Consider the following 20,599-nt stretch of genomic DNA (forward strand, 5'->3'; position numbering starts at 1 on the left):
AATTGACAAATTAACATGTATATATAATAATAAAATTAAAAATATATAAATATATATTGTGCCGGTATGAGACGATGTGAGTACTAATGTACTCGTACCAACACCCATACCCATTTTTGTATTTGTCCATGCCCGGACCAATTTTGTGAGTTTCTATTCTATGTGAGTAATTTTTGTCATCCCTAGTAAAATACTCCCTCCATTCCAAAATAATTGTCACATTTGCAAAAATTATTTGTTACAAAATAAGTGTGGCTTTTAGTTTCTAATCAATTTTAGTCTTTATCTTCCAATTATATCTCTCAATTAATATTTATAATTTACTATTTCTCTCCCGTTACATTAATGATAATTAGAATACACCAATATACAATAAGAATAAATTGGTAAAATTGTCTTTCTCTCTATATGAAAATGAATAAATAACTTTTTACTCCCTCGTTTTTATTATAAGTCATTTTTTACTTTTCACACATATTAAAAAATATAATAATTATTGTATGAAAAAGATAAATTATGAAAGATTTTACAAAATTGTCTTTCATTAATGGTATTGAAAAGACAAACTAACATAATTAAAAGGAGAGATAATAATAAATATTTAAGATTATAATGGGAAAAATAACATTAATGATCCATTGATATTATAAAATGACTTATATTGTAGTACAAAATATTTTTTCAAAATGATTTATAATAAAAAACGGAAGTAATAGATCAATTGAATAAGTAATTTTTTTATTTGTTACTATATCAAAGCCTTAAATCTACACTCTACGATTACTATTATAACTCTCCGATTACTATTATAAATAATAATAAACTTTGTAGATCCATTGAATAAATAATATATCTATATATCAGATAATAAAAAAAATTGTAGATCCATTAAATAAATAATTTATCTGATAACCAATTATTCAATAAAATTAAAAAAAAAATTATTCATTATAATGATAACCAAATGGTGTATAACATACTCTCTTTGTCCAACAATGAATAACTCATTTGCAAAATAAATAACGATTTTCAATAGACTTTTATCAATTCTACTCTATAATTAAATTACTTCATCATTCTCAATACTTGATTAAAACAATACTTGATTAAAACGAAGGGAGTACCATGCATTCAGCGAATAAGGCAGCCGAGCCTCTTTGTAAACTCTATTTTTAAGCATCAAGCACTTCAACCATCACAAATTTGTAGCAAATTACGAGCACGCACGAAAGTTGACACTTGAGCTCACTTAAAGAAGACCCTATGTCAAATTCTTCACATTAACATCAAATTAAATAGTTAACATTATTTTAACAGTAAAAATTGCACTGTTTAATCAAATTATACAATATATTTCTCATCTAAACTTTTGCACAGTATCCCTTTCTGTTGTTTTTCAACTCTGCAACAGTCTTTAAACAATGGCTAATTTTGAATTACGCCCAAAAGATTGGTGCAACTAATTCTTGCATTGCACGCTCCTGCATTCCACCCATGACATTCCATCACCAGTGCTTAGCTCTGACATTTCATCATTGGTTAATTGCTAGTAACTTCCACTCTCAAACTTGGTCAGTCCAAAACCGCTGGCCAGTTCGATGAATTGTCTTCTCACATGATTTGTGTATTCTCAACCCCCCTTGTTATTTTGGGCAAAAAAAAACTTGTATTCTACAACTTTTTCCACTGAACTTTTACATTGTTCCATGTTCCTGCTGGCATTTAATAATTCATGGAACATATATATACAACCCACAGTTACAATCAAATCAAAAATTGTAGCATGAAAACATTTACTGACATCTCAAGGGGACTGGAGCACAGTCAAAAAGTATTTATAGCCCTGGCACTTGCCCGAATGCTGCCCCGTTTCATCACTGTTTCCCAGACCCTTGGATGGAAGTTTCCAGTTCAAAAAATAATTTGACAGATCATATGTCCCTGGAGAGAACACGCAGATCTGAAGAGGAATTTCTGCCGAGGACATGGGCTCAAGGTGGATACTGGTTGAGCTTGATCCAGACCAAATGTATGGGGAGACACTTTCCAACGATAGTGCCTTTCCTGGTTGTGTTTCAACTGTGTTGGACGTTACTTTGAGTTCATTCACTGGTGTGACATCATGCCACCCTACTTGGTTATCAGGAGTTGCTGATGAAACAGCATTCACACTGTTGATATGTCCACCGCCACGATCAAAATCTATGGTGTCAATGTGCACAAAAGCAGTGGTGCCAGAAGAATTGTAAAGATGCATCTTTAGATTTATTTCACAGAAGGATGTAGAAAAGTCATGATGCAAGGTTTGAGGTCCGTCCACTAGCCATGAAATGGGGCCTGTGCTAGCAGTACTATCAAAAGAAAGAAAAAGATTAACATAAACCCCCATAAAATCATGAAATAATAACGCACAAATATATAAAATTTATCAGAAAATCAAAATTAGAACATGAACATGCCTTAAATGACACGCATGGTGAGACATAACATGAGGAGGGTCAGATAAACCAGGATTGATACTATTGTTGAGAGGCCGAGATATCAACACAAAATCAACGGTATTTAGGTCGCCCAGATCCTACAAAGATTAATCTCCTGTCAGTAATAGGAAAGAAAAACAAAGGTATTTAAGTCAACCCCATATGTTCACCATGACAATAGTATTTATATCGAAGTTTCAATTTGCAGTATCTCCTAAACTACTGATTTTAAAAGAATAAGTTTCTTTTGATGGTAAAAAAATATTAAAAAAGAAGAGGTACAAAAAATGACAAAATATCCTACAGCCGAGAAAAACAAAGCTTGGAGCAACCATGTGCACAGAACCAGAGAGATCAGCAGTTCAGCAGTTCAGCAGTTCAGCAGATCAATTCAATCTCTTTGCAAATCAGATACATTAATAACCTCGGAGCAACAGTGGCCACAGAGCCAAAGAGAAACTAAAAATATAATCATGTCCCAAAGAAAAAATATGCACTAGAAAAGATCTGTGCATTCCAGTCTTTAAGAGAATTATAATAGTAATGGTAAATCATCATTTTGTTGTGTTAAAGGAAAAAATTTAAAGAGACCATCAGTTACAACCCAAAAACAGTATCAAGTGAAAAATATAATTTCAGTCACATTCTTGTCTTGGTAAAATTCATTTTCAACCAATTCTACTTTCAACTACTCAACCACACATACCATCATAAACAACGATATTCTTAGAATTTGGATTGGACTTAACTCATCCCTACAAAACCAGCTTGTAAGGTAAGGATTACCCCTACTTAAAAATACCTCTAAACAATGTGGGACTAAATCCACCCCTTCAAACCCAACACAATGAAGGTGTTGGAGACTGCAATTAAGGCAAGCCAAATGCCGCAATTTAGGCGACTAGGGGCGGACTGCAATGAAGACGGAAATTTCAACAGATATAAATTCAGAAGTAATAGATCTGGACATTATCAAAACAAAAGAAATGTCTACCTCATGTAACACTTTCTGCTGCAATCTTTCATAATGGTGGAAATTGACCAAAGGTACATTGTTCGAATTGTAAACTAAATCCTGACTGCATTGAGGAACCAATAACACATCACTTCTGACAGGTGTGGTAGATATGTTGTATTCCACTGTCGATAATCTCCTTGAATTCTGAGTTAACAATACCTTGATTTAGCCCACCATAATCAAAATGTGCGTGCAAAGCAGAGTAGCAGACACAAATTTGATACCAAATTTCACCATGCATAAAATATACATGAATGGTGGATATATAATAGAATGCTATTGAATGGCTTTGCGAGAAAAATAAAGTCAACAGAAAACAAACAACCTCGGACAGCTAAGCATTTGAAGATACAGATTCTTAAAAAAATTATTCAAAAATGTGTTGAATTATAAGTATCAACTTGTTTACATTAGTACATTATGAGGAAATACAAATGAATGTTGGTGTCAGAGATTTGAACCCTGAACCAACAACTTACATTCATCTAACTCAACTAGCACATACCACTTGAGTTACCCCACCCCCGAACCAACATCTTACATTCATCTAACTAGCACATACCACTTGAGTTACCCCACCCGCCCTTAGATTCTGAAATATAAATATGCAGGTCATTCATGATTTTTTGCACCAAATATTTTCACCTTATCAATCATTATATTTTCTTCTGGTTATTTGGGAAGGAAAAAAAATAGAAAAACACTCTATGATAGAACAAAGTAATAAATATACAAATAACAACACAATGTTAATTTACTAAATATAACCAGAAAAGCTTAAATTATTTCAAGAGATTAGATTTGTTTGGATTTAGTATGTATAAACAATACAAAAATATGTGATTGGCTTACAAAAATGTTTTTATATAATCTGCATGAGAAAAAAATAAATCTCACCGAAGATGAACAACCAACAAGTCTTTTTCCACTACTCACTAGTTGGGCAAGGCTACATGGATCAAATAAAGCATTTTCACAAAGTCAAAAACTATAGCACCAACCTTCAATGTGAAGAAACAGGATATGGCCTGACCAGCCATCAACGTTTGCGAAGGGAAAATAGTATCAGGAGGTTGAAGTAATGATATTTCCCAGTGTTGCCCAATAGATGACAACTGATAAACTTGGAAACTTTCAGAGCTCGTCTTGTTAACAACATCCAATTGAACAAGAAAATCTTGGATTCTTAATCGAGAAGGACTAATTTGAAATGAGACATCTAATGATGGTAATACCTGCGACCACCAAATTTGGCACTTGAGAATTAACAAGGTCTATGACTGGTAAATATGAAAATAAGTCATTTAACAGACATTTTTTTTTATCATAATCAGTGTTGTTAATAGCAGATCGCGGAAAATGGCGGACCGCCAAAAAACCAATATGAGAAATATCGGATAGCATAGCGGGCAAACAGCAGAAGCCGCAAAGCGGTTAAAATAAATAATTATATATAAAATAAAACATGCTACACACAAATAAAAACTACATAAACAAATAATAATAAAAAATTTACCAACATTAAACTGAAAATCTCAAGTTCAAACAACTAAACAATGCGGCAGAAAGCTAAAACCAGAAATTAAAAATGACTTAAAACTCAAAAGCTAAGTAGTTCAAACTTCAAAACAACCAATAACTAGTAGTTCTTCTAAGTCTAACTAGTGATAAAAGATGAAGGAAGTGCAACAAAGTGAAGTAGAAGAAAGAACGACATCGGCACTCCACCTCTTCACATTCTATTCTTTTAATGTTTTTTAATATGGGTCCACCACTTATTGTAAAACATAATAGCAATAATATTGGTCTACCCTAAACAATGTCCCCAACATTAACCAATCCCGGTATCAATACATAGCGGCTATACCAGTATACCGGAAAAAGCGCCGCTATTTTGAGCGTAGCGGAATCGAAATGCAATACCAGATTTCGTACCGGATAGCCAAAATTCCGATACGCAATACCGGTATACTGGCAATATACTGGATATTTAACAACACTGACCGTAATGTAACATAAATTTAATAACCATAATGATTCAATATTTTATAGCATCATATAGTTAAAAATAACAGTATATAAAGAAAGGAAATAAAACCAGTGAAGCCCAAAAAACTTCACTTTCAGTAAACATTATACTAACCTGCACATTGTAATGCAAGCGAAGAGTACGATATCTAATGACACTTGATATATCTTCAATCTCATAATAAATGCTCATATAAATAGAAATATCACCAGGAACAGCAGCCCTAAACCAAAGAGGCCAAGATAAGGGTGTTTCCCCTTGAATTGAAGTGTCCTGAAACAAAGTGTAACTCATGTGAACAAAATGCCATCAGACGCCGACGTAGTAATACACAACTTCAAAGATTCAATACCGACCACCGGAAACGAAAAGATTGTTTCAGACATGATATTAGGATTAGTATGTGCACTACTTCGCTCTGAATCTGTCTTTTTTGTTAAGCAACCAGGAAACTCTAATTTCACATTTTCTTGATTCCCAATAATCAAGAATCTAGGGTGACTTATCTTCATCTTCAGATTCTGCCAAAACAACAATTGAACAGGTGTTAGCATGCAAGAAAGAGTATGAAGAAAGCAAGTTCAACCCAATACAAGGATGTTGGGTAGCAGACAACATTTATCTTTCAATCACACCATGCACTTGTGTTCCTGCTGTATACAACTAACCCCGCAATTCATGGTATCCAAGAGAGGAAAAATGGTGTTTTGATAGGAACAAACAGCGACAACAAAAAAGTTGACTATTTTATAGATGATTGATTTAAAAAAGGAGTTATCTCCTCCACACACTCCCCTTCACAAATGATTTCTTCTTCCATAAGCCATCAAAATTCACAGAATGAATCTATCTATCCTGATTTCTCCTATTTGTCTAATTCATAACCACTCTAACTACCCTAACTAATCCTAACTACTATAGCATGTTTGTTTCAGATACTTTCGACTGCAAATGGAGAAATAACCCTTTCCAAGAGAGGTCTTGTTTCCACTAAAATCAGTTGAGGGGCAGGAAAAACAAACAATGCATTCTATCCTTTATAGTTTTACCCCAACAACACATTACCCCCTTCAATGGCAACCTCGCCCTCAAGGTTTAGAGTGGTTTGCTGACAATGTTCATGTTACTGGTTTCCCAAAATCTGCCAGAAGTGTCAATCTTCCTCCCATTGCTCATATTCTGGCAAAATAATGTTTGTATACTTTGTTGTCGGTAGAAAACTATTTTGACTCCCTGGCATCTATACTCAAGTTGACATCTAAGAGATGCATGCACGCGGAGAAGAAAAAAATGCAACTTAGCTCCAGGTACGGTACCTTAACAGGAAATTCTGATGGATTCTTCAACTCCAGCATAAGTCGCCGCAAATCTCCAGCATATGCCTTTCCAGGTAAAGAGTGAACAGAACCCTGAATCTTGGGTATGCTCTGGAATTATGAAAAAAGTTGCTTTAGTATAGATATAGAAATAAAAGAATATGTTGAAAATAAGGAAGTATTAGTCTCATTAATAAAAAAAGCAATACATATTCAGATTAGTGCTTGTACTCTTCACACAATTGAATAATACTTCAAAATACTTTTCCAATAATATAAGAGGGAGGAGAGAAAGAAAAATGAAAAGGAAGAGGAGACGAGCACACACCTTGATCACCATAAATTTAAATTTCTCATTAGGAGGCTGCTTTGCCTTCCTTCTTCCTTTTACAATATTCTTCTTTGGGTGGCTCAACTCAAAGTTGTGAAAGCCAACTATTGTACCTGATAGTTTCCATCGAACACCAAGAATTTCAAGAGTACCTACTTCCTTGGGAGTGACTGATAGTTGAACCTGGCAATCATGTACTATATAAAATCAATTTTCCATAGATGATAATTTAAATTACGACAATAGAAGCCTTTTCTCATAAGGAGTGCTCAAATACATGAATTAAAAGAAGATATAATGTCCTATTGTAAATAATGTTCATAAATAAATAATTTAAATCTAAATATTAGACTACCCTCAGTCCACTGTTGTTACTCGAGCTTCTACAGTTATAATTAGCTCACACGCTCATCCTCACACCACCAAGATTAGATTCTATCATCTTTTTTATAATAGGACCAACCCCAATTTTCTCTATTGCCCTCATCCCAACCCCAGATCTATCTTGTCTTCCCAACTGTCAATCATAATACAACAAAAAGTAATGAACAAGTGAGTTTTTTGTCTGTGTAAAAAGTATATTTGCAAAAATTGTAAAAGAATATTTTTATGCTGTAAACATGTAATCTTTAGGAGAACCGTATCATGTATTTCTTGATTAGCGTTTAATAGGACTAGTCTATATATTCATATTAGAGCTTGTACACTGAATCATTCAATGGTATTCAGAATACTGTCCTCATCAAACCACTGTTCAAACTAAACTTATGCACTCAGGGACAAACACATGATACATGTTTAGTCCTTCCCATATTCAGTCTTCACCCTGAGTTTGTGGGAAAATGATTATATAGGAGACAAACACTCCCTTGTTGTATGTACTGTATAAACTTCAGTAGCTGTAGTTTGTTAGTTGGTTACGACAGCTGTTAGGACAGCTGTATTTGTTTTCTATAAGCTTCACTTTGTAAGGACAGCTTTCCCAGTTCCTTGAATTGATTCATGATTGTATAAATAGAAGGCTCCAACACTTGAGACTTCAGAAATTACCTGATATATAAAAATTTGGAGAGAATTTTCTCTTTTTCACAAATTCTTTCTTCTCTTAAACACTTTCAATATATGGCAAAGTAATTCTTATGCAATATGGGTAATCCACAGCCCTTGAGCTATCTTTTGAGATTAAATATGGCCCGGCTCAAATACTAATATAGTACTTAAGTCTATTCTAAATCTATTTTTGAGCACCCTCACATATCCAGTTCTGCAAAGTTTATGCTTTATTTTATTTGAGATTACCAACTAAAGATATGGTCAAAGTAGTCCTCCTAAAGCAAGAGGAATCCCCACCCCTTGAGCTAGCTTTTGAGATTAAATATGGCCCGGCTCAAATACTAATATAGTACTTAAGTCTATTCTAAATCTATTTTTGAGCTACCCTCATATATCCAGTTCTGCAAAGTTTATGCTTTATTTTATTTGAGATTACCAACTAAAGATATGGTCAAAGTAGTCCTCCTAAAGCAAGAGGAATCCTCACCTCTTGAGCTAGCTATTGAGGTTTAGTTATCCCTAACCCAAATAATAATAATAAAAACTAATGTCTCTAAACTCAATTTTTACCAGACACAACAAATCAACAATTTTATTTTTTCTCCAAATTAACATCTTAGCATGCCTTGTCCATTTCCAAATTGCTAGAAATGTGAATTGCCCGCATCTTGCAGGACTCAACTCTAATGTCATTCTACTCAAGGTTCAATATAATTGAAGATATGCATAAAATTAAGATGGAAATGTGATATTTCGTGAACTTTCACAGAGCAACAGAATTTGCATATTGCTAGTCAAAGTTAAGGAGTTGGGATAGAAGTTCTTCATTACCCACAAATATAATACAACTCAATTAGCATATTTTAGTCAAGACAAAGATCTCTTGTACGGAAATTCGGCTCTAGAACAAACTCACCATGGTAGTTTCACCACCTCCTAGTGAGAAATCAACCTCAGATACCAAAAAGGAGGAATTGTATGAGCTCATATCCCTGAAGTGGTCAACTTCATTATTAGACTTCACACTTAATTCCTTTTCATCTGTAGTATCCATGACAAACTATTACCAACCAGAAGAAGGCTACTAGTATTTATTATTGATTAATAAATACTAAAAAAATGAAGAAATCAATAAAAAAAGTGTACAAGGCATAAGCAGAAGCTTACCTGATGCAAGTGCATCACTACTAGTAGAATATTTGCATATGAGTGTAACACCAGATACAGGAACTGTGATTTGCAGAGGGTTTATGAATTCAATATTAACCTTCACGGCTTCTGCAAATGGTGCAATGGATAGACGGAGCAACGGTAACGCATAACAGGAAGAAAAAATAAGTAAGCTTGTTGTGCTGATTCATTAAACCAAATTATTTTGTAAAATAAACTATAATTATATTATAGTTAACATAGTCCTAGTCAGGTCAAAATTCCCTTTTCCAAATCTGTTTTATATTTTCACTTTACATAAATATCAAAAAACTTACTTGTACAAGAAAATTTAATAGTTATTGAAGTTTCTAATCATTTCTGAGTGAAAATAGATCAAAACATAAACTGACAAGTGCAATTTAATTTCCTAAATGAATGGCATCAGCAATTTTGCTGCAGTCCACCCCTCTTCTACCATACAGAAGTTGAAAATATACAATGAGTTAGTACCAACTTCAGACGAAATTCTACACATACCTCCTGCAACACAAACATTTGATAGAGTGTGCTTTTTTGAGATAAGCTTTGATTGCAACTCCAACCAATTAGTCTTGGCAGCTGGAAATGATGGTATCATGTCTTCTTCCAAAGAATGCCACAAGCCTTCTTTAGTGTTAGCCTGAAATGACACTTCAAGCTATCATAATCAAACTACATCCATTAACTAATTTTAAACTTTTGTGCAACAAAATCCATTGGATAAAACGCTTCTGATGAACATTTGAAAGTTCTAACACAGATATTAAGATGAGAAGAAACCCCTGAAGTTCCCTCGAAAACCACATAAAGAACAACGTAATTTCGATTCTTTGCTACTAATCACTTTGCTGGGGATTTATATACTGATATGTGATCTGTGTAATAGATAACTCAACTGTTAATTAAACTCATTGTATCAGTTAGTTGGTGTTAGTGCCATCTGTCTCAGTTAGTTAGTGTTATTCAATATATATGTATCAAATATAGCTCGTAAGATATTTAGAGCAAGAGAATGGAAGACCTCTCAAAAAGAGATAGTAACAGGCTTGAAGTGTTTGGGAAGAGAAAAAGAAATTTTCTATCAGATGATGCATAATATTCCAATGTAGGAAATAACATCCCTAAATAATTATTCAACTTTTCAAGTAGATAAGTTCATTATACAAATGTAGAACATATTCATCGAAGCTTAGGGAATAGAATTAGCATAACTGTTCCGAATATATTATATTTATAATCCTGATGTAACCAAAGTATAGACATCAGTCTGCCAAGTGTGTGTTTTGTTCAAGCAAATTAAGAAAAACCTTCTCTGATCTCCTCTAATATTTAAGTGCCAACCAAACCTATACAGATTTAAGATAAGAGCATAAGCAACCCAGCGTACCTACCTAGCAAATAACTAGTCTGCTAAACAGTAACAAGGGCTACCTAAATAGGAAGAGTAAGACATTTTGAAGATTAAAATCCATGATATCTAGAAAATTGGGGAAGCATAGAATTGAGATCAACTTACCGCTGAGGAAGATCCAAAAGTTCGGTGATCTTCAAATATGACTTTGAGAGAAGAGATGTTGATCACAGGCAATTGAAGTTTTGTAACCTCAAATGTCCGCCCTGTTTTCTGTAGAAAGGTGTGAAATTAATTATATACTGTCCAACTCAGCATTAAAATAGATATTAACACTTGAAACTATTTCAAGAATTAAAAAAATTAAGTTAATGCTAGTTCAGAAACATTTAATACAATCAGGTTCTAAACATATGAAAGCTGAAAATCAAGTAGAGGGAAAGATTACCTCCACAACTTGAAGAAAGTCACTCAGGAATAACTCTTGTGTCGTCTTGGACTGGTGACTGCAAGCCAAGATTTCCGTCATATGCTTGACAGCTACATCATACATACCAAGAGCAGCATACCACCTAAGAAATAGCATCTTAATTAACAAACTTCAATGAATGTAAGTGACATGATTTTTCAATAGAAAGTCACAATATATTATTGCTGAACCAAGTCTAACTTACTGTCCTATATGGAAATGAACATGATCATTGATATAACTCCAAGTAGTTCCTCTAAAAACAGAAAGAGCACTTCTGTATGTTCGAATTGCGTGTTTGATCTGAACATAACAGCGCCAAGATCAGAAAATTAATAACAAAAAGCAACACAGTATTAAGTGGGGGGAAATGTTGACAGCCCAATACCTGATCACACTTTTTATACTGCTCACCAGAAAGAACAAGATGAAATCCATATTTGCGTGACATGGAGGGTTTAGACAACAAATAACAGTATGATGCTTGTTCAAGCATCACAGCAGAATGTAGGATATCCTAAGACAAGGAATTGCTTAACAACAGAACATAATAATCCAAATTGTTTGATCAATTTTTACATTTTAAAAAAAGCACTACCTCACCACAAATACGAAAGTAAACTGTAGCTGCCTCCTTATATAGGTCTCGTGCCTTCAACATTTCTATCCACCACAGACCGCATCGTGTAGCATTTTGCTGACCCAATAATCCAAGTTTCTGGACACATCAAGTTTATTAATTAAAAAAAAAATTAAAGTGAATGGAATGTAGCATGACAGAGCAGCTTCTTGAAAAACATATATCTTTCTCGTGATCCAAAATAAACCATACATACTAAATATGTGTTAAAAGCATTTTCCATGCAATATTCGGCTTCTTTTCGTGATTGATCCAACATGAAGTACGTAAGTCCCATCATTTCCTGAAAAATAAATAAGGGAGGCCAATAGTGATGCATTTTCAGAGTAATTCACTATCAGAAAGTGTATAAATTAGGGCATGTGACTCTTGAGGCTGACGAGGGTGTGGAGTGATCGTGGATGCACGAGGCATGTTCATTAGTGGCTCCTGACATGCTTCTAACCAAAGGGGTGCATGAATAAATCAAATACACATTGGAATGAGAGGAATCCTGAGACAGTGTAGGTATAAGACAGTACATATAAAACCTGAAATGAGTTCACAGAAAGGGGCACTCATATCCTTACATAGGAACTTTGTAAGGATGAGTTAGGCCTAATATAAAAACATAATATGGCATTTGAGTCTATCCATTCGACCACCCACCATTTATATTCACACACCAAGCCCAGAAGTGTCGGGGCATGAGGTGGTGGTGTATTGAAAAAAAACTCAAGTCCCACACTAAATAGAGATAAGGTTTAAAATGAGTTCATAGAAGATGGCACCCCTCACCTTACAAATCGTTTTGTAAAAATGAGCAAGAGCCATCCATTAAAAACCTAATAGATTTCTTACTTCTTCACAAACCCATCCATAATATTGATTTAGGAATGTTAGACCCCCAAAGATAAAGTTGTATTACACGACCCCTTGGTATGCTTCAATGTCATTTCTTCATCTCTTCCCCCACTAGAGATTCATCAGGTCAGACCAATTGTCAGGAACCTACTACCTAGACAGAAAGTTAATACAGAAACAAAACAATCTTTTTTAATGGATGAGAATAGGAGAGAGGTCTCTCAATCAGGGGTTTCCCCATCACAAATGATTGATTTTTCCACTTAAATCTGGTCTCATTATTTCTTCTATTATACAGGATACCCTCTAACTAACCAACACCCAACTAATCCTAACAACTCTAACCTTCATTTGTTTATCCTAAGAGAAACAAATGATGATGATAAAAAAGAGATATAGAAACTAATTCTTAAGAGATAGTCCAAGATACTTAAGAAGTTAATCCTATGAGATAGAAAATCTAAGAAACTCTAGTATAATATGAAAATATAAGATATTTTCATATATCTTCTAACAAAACCATTTTCCCAAATTGCTGTATATAGGCATCGGAAACAAAATCCAATTTAACATCCTTCCAGTATCTCTTTACAGAAAATACTAACTAAAACATATGGAACAACCATGAATAAATATGAAGACCCTCTCCACTTGGAAATATAAATTAAAAATTACCTGAACACCAGCATAACGCTTCCAGGCTTTATCAATCTTGTAATCTGTCGAAATTAGGCGATAATTTGACAGGGCAAGTTCATAATCTCGTAACATGAATGCATAGTCCCCCAAAACTCGAATCTGGGATTCAATTGAGTTAAAGTTATACCTTCAACAATGAAAGCACAATGATATTAGAAAAAGGGAAGATATCTAAATTATACATACATAGCATGTACTTTCCATCATAAGATAGGAATTTATGGGGTGACATACGTAGGACCATTGAGAGAATCTACACCATCTTCTTTCCCTTTTCTCCACCATAAATTTTTTATTTGGTTTTTAAAACCTTTACGTGTTGCAGAAACCTAAACACAACGCAATATTAAGAAACAAGGGAAAGGGAAATCAGAATATAAATGTCAAAATAGGATGTTGAGTCTCATAATAAATTTCAAACTAACAAAAATGACCTGTTGATTGAGCAAACGGATTTTTTGCTCCATGTTAGGAATGATGTGCTTAGATGATAAATCTTGCATTAAATCTTTGATCTGCAGGGCAAGAAAAATGAGGTAGCAAAATACATTTATAATTTGAACAGAAATACTATATATTGAATCTAATTGTTGTTGACAAAATACCTCATTGATATCATCAATGCTAAGAAAGCAACCAAGATCTTGATTAGGAGAGGCATCATATATCTGTCACAAATTTCAGGAGACAATAGAATAAATTGCATACTTTTACATGAATATGAAACAAAAAAATTACATGAACATGGGTTCCAAAAGTTAACCAAAATTTTCTTTTTCCTTTTAAGATGAAGCGAATAATTGACTTTTCATTTAAAAAGGGAAAGAGACAATAACAGATTAAAAGACCTCTAAACAAACTTACTTGCGAAGCCCAAGGATTATCTTGATGCTTGATTGGAACCCCAAGGGAAGAATTAATAGAAAGCAGCAAAGAGTCACTTGTACCAAATGTATTCCTCATTTCTGTCAAAATTTTACTTGCTCTGCAAAAGAATAAGAAGGAAGTGGGAACTCAAAACAAGTCTAACAAACACTACAGAAAATTAATAAATCTATCTCCATGTAAAGAATTAACAATGTCCAAAGCTACATTTGGGTGCCAGAAAAAAAAAATCATGTTTTCATTCTCTAGATCGTTTTTTCAGAATCAGAAAACAATTTTCATTTTCAGTCTTCATTCTCAGAGAATGAACTGGTTTTTAAGTTTGAAATAATTCTGACACAGTGCTGAGATTTTAAGACCTGTTTTAAAGTTAAAACCCATACAATGTTGTACATCATGACCTTCCCTTCAAATGGTAACAGTGTATTTTTTCAAAATTGACAGTATGCTGGTTTAGTAAGGACAAAATAGAAAACACAAGGCTGCTAAGAACAGTGCCTTCTCAAGAACAGGTAGCTTACTAGTTACTAGTTAAAAATGAAATAAGGAAACTATCAAACAAAATGCATTCTATGTTTTAGTTTTAATGTCAATATGGAGTTACTTATTCCGTAAAAGTAAGTTGTTAGAAAGAAAGGACGGAAAGTAATATTACAAAGATGACAGGGAATCCTCCAGTACAAAAAAAAAAGCAAAGAACATCAAAAGTTTAAAAAGCTAAGAAGTAAGAATACAGAAAAATCTGTGAAATCATGTAGTCTTAATGGAAGTAACAATTGGCAGACACCCAAAACAGGCCATATACACAATCCTATTGAGATGGGAGTACGAGTCCCATATGCAAACAATACTCCAACTAAACAAATACACCATAAAAGGAGAGACTTTTCCTCCTTATTGCTAAAATTCAAATATAACCTACAGAAAATTTTCTTGAGTAGGACACGCCTATTATTCTCCAAGAACCCCAAACAAATTGTTCCAAGAAAAATAATGTCTGCCTTGCAGAGCAAGAGCAGTACATAGTTGACAACACGCATAGCAAAAGATAGCAATATGAAGCATGTGAACATGTGAACGTACATACATTAAACTTCAGAGGCAGCTTTTTTTTTATAGTAGTTTATGAAAAGGGAATCTCTCATGCTTAGGAGAATGCATAAGAATATGGAAGATTAGATAGAAATCTTTCCATAAGTATCTTAAATTGAAACTTCTCATAAATTTATGCATCAACATGAAAAAGTGCTCCCTGGTCCACCTCCTGAAATATGCCTATTCAATTCCAACAAAAGGTCTTTTTCCGAAAAAGCATGCCAGACTTAAGTTATCTTCACTAACCACCAAAAAATAGATCTCCCATCCACTCCCAACATGCATGAGATAAATCTTGCAGAAAGGTATGAAGTAATAAAGTTCAAAATGGCAATATCTTTCTTGGGAGTATTTGTTGGTGGCAACCAGTACAATGTCACATTTGTGATGGGTCTATGTATAAATAGTTTCCCTAAACAAGAATGGCAGAACATTCATACCTGTCTACGGGGCCATCTTGATTGTCATGCACTAACAAGTAATGCTTTAAAATCTTTGGATCCATTGCACCATCTTTTAGAAGAGAAGGAAGCTTGTTGGTATTAAAAAGGTCAACAAATCGGCTAATTGGATGTTCATCTTTTGAAGAAACGGCTAAAAGACCTGCAAGTTAATTTCAGAAGAAAGACAATTATATCTTATGAGGCCTTCGGAAGAAGGAAAATAGTTGAAAATGTTAAAAGCAAAGTATCTATAGTATGGACACTACACAATTTGTGGGAGTAAATTATAAGGAATCACAGAAAAAGAACTATAACTAATTTGAAAATCTTACAAGCCACGGGATGGTCAAAAGCTTCGTGGTCTGAAAAGGAAGCCATGCGGACAAGCTCTTTATTGAAAAACTGAAACCAAGATGGTGTATCTCTATCTTCAGAGCCTACAAACGTATTGTTGTCAATCAAACCAAATCTCAAACAATGACAGAACATCAACTGCATTTTCATCACACTGACACGTGTTTTTGAGCTCATTTAAGGGCCAAACAAGTGAATCGTAACAGAGCTCTAGCATGTGCTCAAGCGTTTTCGATTAAATTATTAAAATAAATCATCACACCCAAGGTTTAATCAAACTAAAGAAGTTATTTAGCAATATAAAGCATGTACATAAAAAAATTACAAATATATATTATTACACAACACAAAGCGTATGTTTGGGAGTTTAGGAGAGAAGGGGGGGGGAAGTCTTTGAAAAAAAGGAAGGATGAAGTGGAAGAAATGGAGTGCTTTGGGGAGTTTATTCTTCTTCATAATAGAAAATCTCTAATTATTTTAGGGAACTCAAAAATTACATTAGATGAGAATTTGGAGGGCTAAGATAAATTCTTCAAATCCGATATTGTTGTTATAATACTCTTAAAATTTTGAATATATTAATCATAAGCATGCATTTATCATTCTGTTCAAACATCTCAAACAAAGAGTAAGATGTCTTTCTATTTTCCTCTTCTTCCCTCCCTCAAAGCCCTCCCTTCCAAACTCCCAAACAGACCCTAAATTACTACTAAAATTATAAATAAGTGTATTCATCATATATGGTTGCAGCTGCTTAAATCATACACAAATGAACAAACATGTTTAAATCATAAACAGTTTTTAATCAACTAAAACAGAGCATTGCCGAAACCAGATGATTCTAAACAATAAACTCCACATACTCGTAACTTCATGATTGAATTCCGGAACATCTAAGCACTTCTCCGAAAACACTTTCTCCCCCGAGTCTGTGATAACTTGCTTCAATTGCTGCTCAGCAACCTAGTAAAAACGTAGATACACACACAAATAGAACCACATTATTATAAATCCTAAAAGATTAACACATTTATCATATCAAAAATCCCCAAAACAAGCAAGTGTGAATAACATGATTAGCAAAAAAACGGTGCAAAAAGTGAGTTTACCTTCAAATTGGGCTTCTTAACATCGGAACCATAGAAGAGACGCAATTTGAACTTATGAATGCGATAAGGCTGATCACTTGCGGTCCTCACTGGCACTAAAATAAACGAACAATACGAACCATAAATCACGAGTCAGAAACCTTGATTGACGAAAACGAGTTGAGAATTACCGTCGATGTTGTTGAAGGAGCAAAATGGAGTGAGCATCTGGAGAAATGAGAGGCCGTTTTTTAAGCAAGTCTCTTCGACGGCCGGAGTAGAAATAACCATCACTACCGGAGTAATTTCCTCCAATAGCATTTTCCCCAACGGCGTCATCGCCGGATCCATCGTCGTTGTTGTCTTTTCCGGTTATTGTTCGTAGCTAAGGGATTGTGTGGTGTGGGAGAATCGCCGATTCAGATCGGATCTCTGCCGTGAGAAGGGGGATTGAGATTTGAGAACCAGTCGCCAGAAAGAGGGAACCGGTTCAGTTCAGTTTGCCTTACACGACGTCGTCTTTGGCTTCCAGAATAATGCTTGTTCTATTTCCAGTTCTTTTTTTTTTTTGAAGATGGGTATTTTTAAATGTTTTCAAATATGGGACAAAAAATATGAGAAAGTGTTAGACATGACTCCTCGTAATCCTAATTACACCCCATTACCATTTAGTACTCTCTATAAACTACTTTTTAGTTACATTTGATTTATAGTTTTTTTTTCTGTTAATGTTATTTTATTATAGTATTTACAAGTACAAATTTTAAGTTTATAGTTAATTCGTGTGTCTTATAAATTTTTACTTTATAAAATCTTTATATATATTCATATCAAATACATTTATATAAACTCAATTCAAATATGTTTATGTTAATTCTGTATGATCTCTAAATTTTAAAATTTGAAACTCAACTAAAATACTTATATAAAATAAATTTGCATATTCTTTAAATTGAGTTTATAGTACAATTTTTAAAAAAATACCTTATTTTCAAATTTTAATTTAATTTTCCCTCTAAAAAGTAAGAACAAAAATTGAATTTTTAGATATATTTTTTAACTCTTTATTAGTTTGTATAACGTGGAGAAATGTGTATCCTCTAGTATTACATGTCATTGTCTGTTTAAAAAAAAGATATATTTTTTAAACCGGTCAAATAGCAAGAGGGTGAAAGAAGGAAAGGTTGAGAGAGGGAAATTGTTAGGTTGAAAAAAAGTTTGATGAAGAAAGGATATGGTAAGTAGGAGGAACATTGAAGACAAATTTAAAGGGAATAAGAGAGAGAGAAAATATAATATTAATATGGCTTTTTTTTAATTTTGATGTGTTATGGGTTCTAGATTTTTAAGAACTCGTGGGTTAGAAGATTGATGAAGGATTTGATAAAAAGAGATTAAATAAAACATATTGTTTATCCTACCTTAAGTAATGGAAAAGCACCCAAAGAAATTCGAAAATGTCTCTTCAAATTTTGGAAATGCATTTTTGAACGCACCTTTTCCACACCAAAGCATGTTTTAAAGTGAGTCTCACCCTATATGTTTCTCAAAAGTTAGTTCGGAGTTACATCTCTGGATCCACCCCATACACAGCTAATGTATTCCTTACTGAAACACCCTCATTTTGACATAAATTGATCCGGATATGCATCTTCGTATTCACATCAAATAGAATCTGAAGATGTATTTCTATATTCACACTAGACAATAATTATTTACTTTGTTTTAGAGATACACGTATTTAATTGACGGTGGATCATAGATATACTATCATATTCAATTTTATATAAATTAAACCATACATTAATCAAATATATGAAAATGACACATATAAATGAATAAATCCGGAATACACAATGAAGTCAAAATAAAGTACAAATGATAATAGTCATCCTAATACAAATATTATATATTATTACATATGTCGGACTCCAGCCCCCATGTTCCTACGTTGACTCATGTGATACAGTGTCTCTTGTGCCTCCTCTATGATGGCATATAAAATGTCTCTCACCTCAGAGCCATCCGGAAAGAGGCATTTGTCTATACTTGTCACCCCAAGCTCTATGGTACGATGACATCTAGGCAACAACACATCAACAACATAATTTACCCTAGTCTGCTCCTTCTCTAGTATCTCCTGATGAGCTGGCCTAGGTGGATCTCCTAGAGCACCTGGTGTCATATAAGGATATGACACCCCGAAATACCATTGTATGTAGTTGTGTGTAGCACTCTAGTCGCTAGGAGTTAGGGTACCACGTGTCACATTTGTTACTAGATGATTAAGGTAATCATCATACATGGCACTAACATTTTTGCATGTCATAGCGGAAGGAGCAGACTCGTAAGGTTCTCTTGGAACAAACTGCATGTAGCCGAATTGTCGCATGTCGTGCTCAGGAGGATATGGATACACCAAACGTGACCCACAAGCCAACCATCTAGAGCAAAAGGTTGTGTCTTCCAAAAGACGCATCTCACAGTAATACACATATGCCTGGAAGTGTAAATCTTCTGCTACCAAGCAATCAATATACATTATGATGGCTATGTTGCCTAATTCCCTTTAAGCGAAACAAATGCATAAACACATGGCATATCCTTAGTGTAAGTTGGAACACATGACCAACCAGATATGCGTGGGAAGTGCTGGTGGATCTGAGCCTGAAATGGTACATATGAATCATTAGTAATGGCGTAGCACAAGTGGTATGAAAATGACACACAAGCATTAAAAGATGCAAATATATTAATGTCAACAATGTGAATATGTCATACATCTATTTGGTATTCTACATACAATATTTAGCTAACTTGGAGTAGAGGTAGACCAAATAAGTGACCCTTCCATTTGTACTCATGGATCCGCTCTAAGTCACTGAAGTATCTCAGGTACAAAAAATATCAACATAAGTGGCACTCTTGTCCATAAAAATGAACGTGCCATCCAAATACAACAGGCATGCTCTCACTATGTATGCTTATATGTTGCATAATCCGATAATCATCACAAACGACTTACTTTGTTGCATAATCTGATAATCATCATCAACAATTGCCTTAGTAAAATTGCACAATCCTACAAATACGAAGTTATAAATTTAATACTTCGATACATTTAGTTCATTTTCTAAATTGACATCAAGTTTTTAGAGTCGTTGTCCTGGACTATTTAATTATTTTAACAATGCAACTTTTGTGCTTCATTTGTTTATTTTTATAATTTTTAAGTTTAGTTTTAAATTTTCTTTGCTTTTATTTATTTGCTCTTTTATTATTTTTCGTGTTTTACTTTTATTTTTATTTTTTTT

At 33.8% G+C, this 20,599-nt stretch overlaps 1 protein-coding gene across 1 annotated transcript; it reads right to left on the reverse strand.

Annotated features, from left to right (window-relative positions):
- Window positions 1–1,245: 1,245 nt before the first annotated feature.
- LOC127125569 (uncharacterized) lies at window positions 1,246–17,920 on the reverse strand. Its single transcript, XM_051054345.1, has 27 exons — window positions 17,477–17,920; window positions 17,307–17,401; window positions 17,061–17,160; window positions 16,176–16,280; window positions 15,841–16,003; window positions 14,285–14,405; window positions 14,026–14,088; window positions 13,855–13,935; window positions 13,655–13,749; window positions 13,397–13,547; window positions 12,075–12,161; window positions 11,837–11,956; window positions 11,627–11,755; window positions 11,444–11,541; window positions 11,218–11,341; window positions 10,935–11,042; window positions 9,917–10,058; window positions 9,395–9,505; window positions 9,144–9,268; window positions 7,172–7,357; window positions 6,844–6,954; window positions 5,884–6,048; window positions 5,642–5,800; window positions 4,500–4,733; window positions 3,475–3,642; window positions 2,460–2,578; window positions 1,246–2,351 (listed from the first exon to the last, which is right to left on the reverse strand). Exons 1-27 carry the CDS (start codon window positions 17,634–17,636, stop codon window positions 1,805–1,807), a joined length of 3,867 nt encoding a protein of 1,288 aa, XP_050910302.1. The 5' UTR covers window positions 17,637–17,920; the 3' UTR covers window positions 1,246–1,804.
- Window positions 17,921–20,599: the final 2,679 nt, after the last annotated feature.

This window comes from Lathyrus oleraceus, chromosome 3 (genome assembly GCF_024323335.1).
Source record: "Lathyrus oleraceus cultivar Zhongwan6 chromosome 3, CAAS_Psat_ZW6_1.0, whole genome shotgun sequence".
In the NCBI taxonomy this organism is placed as follows: Eukaryota; Viridiplantae; Streptophyta; class Magnoliopsida; order Fabales; family Fabaceae; genus Lathyrus; species Lathyrus oleraceus.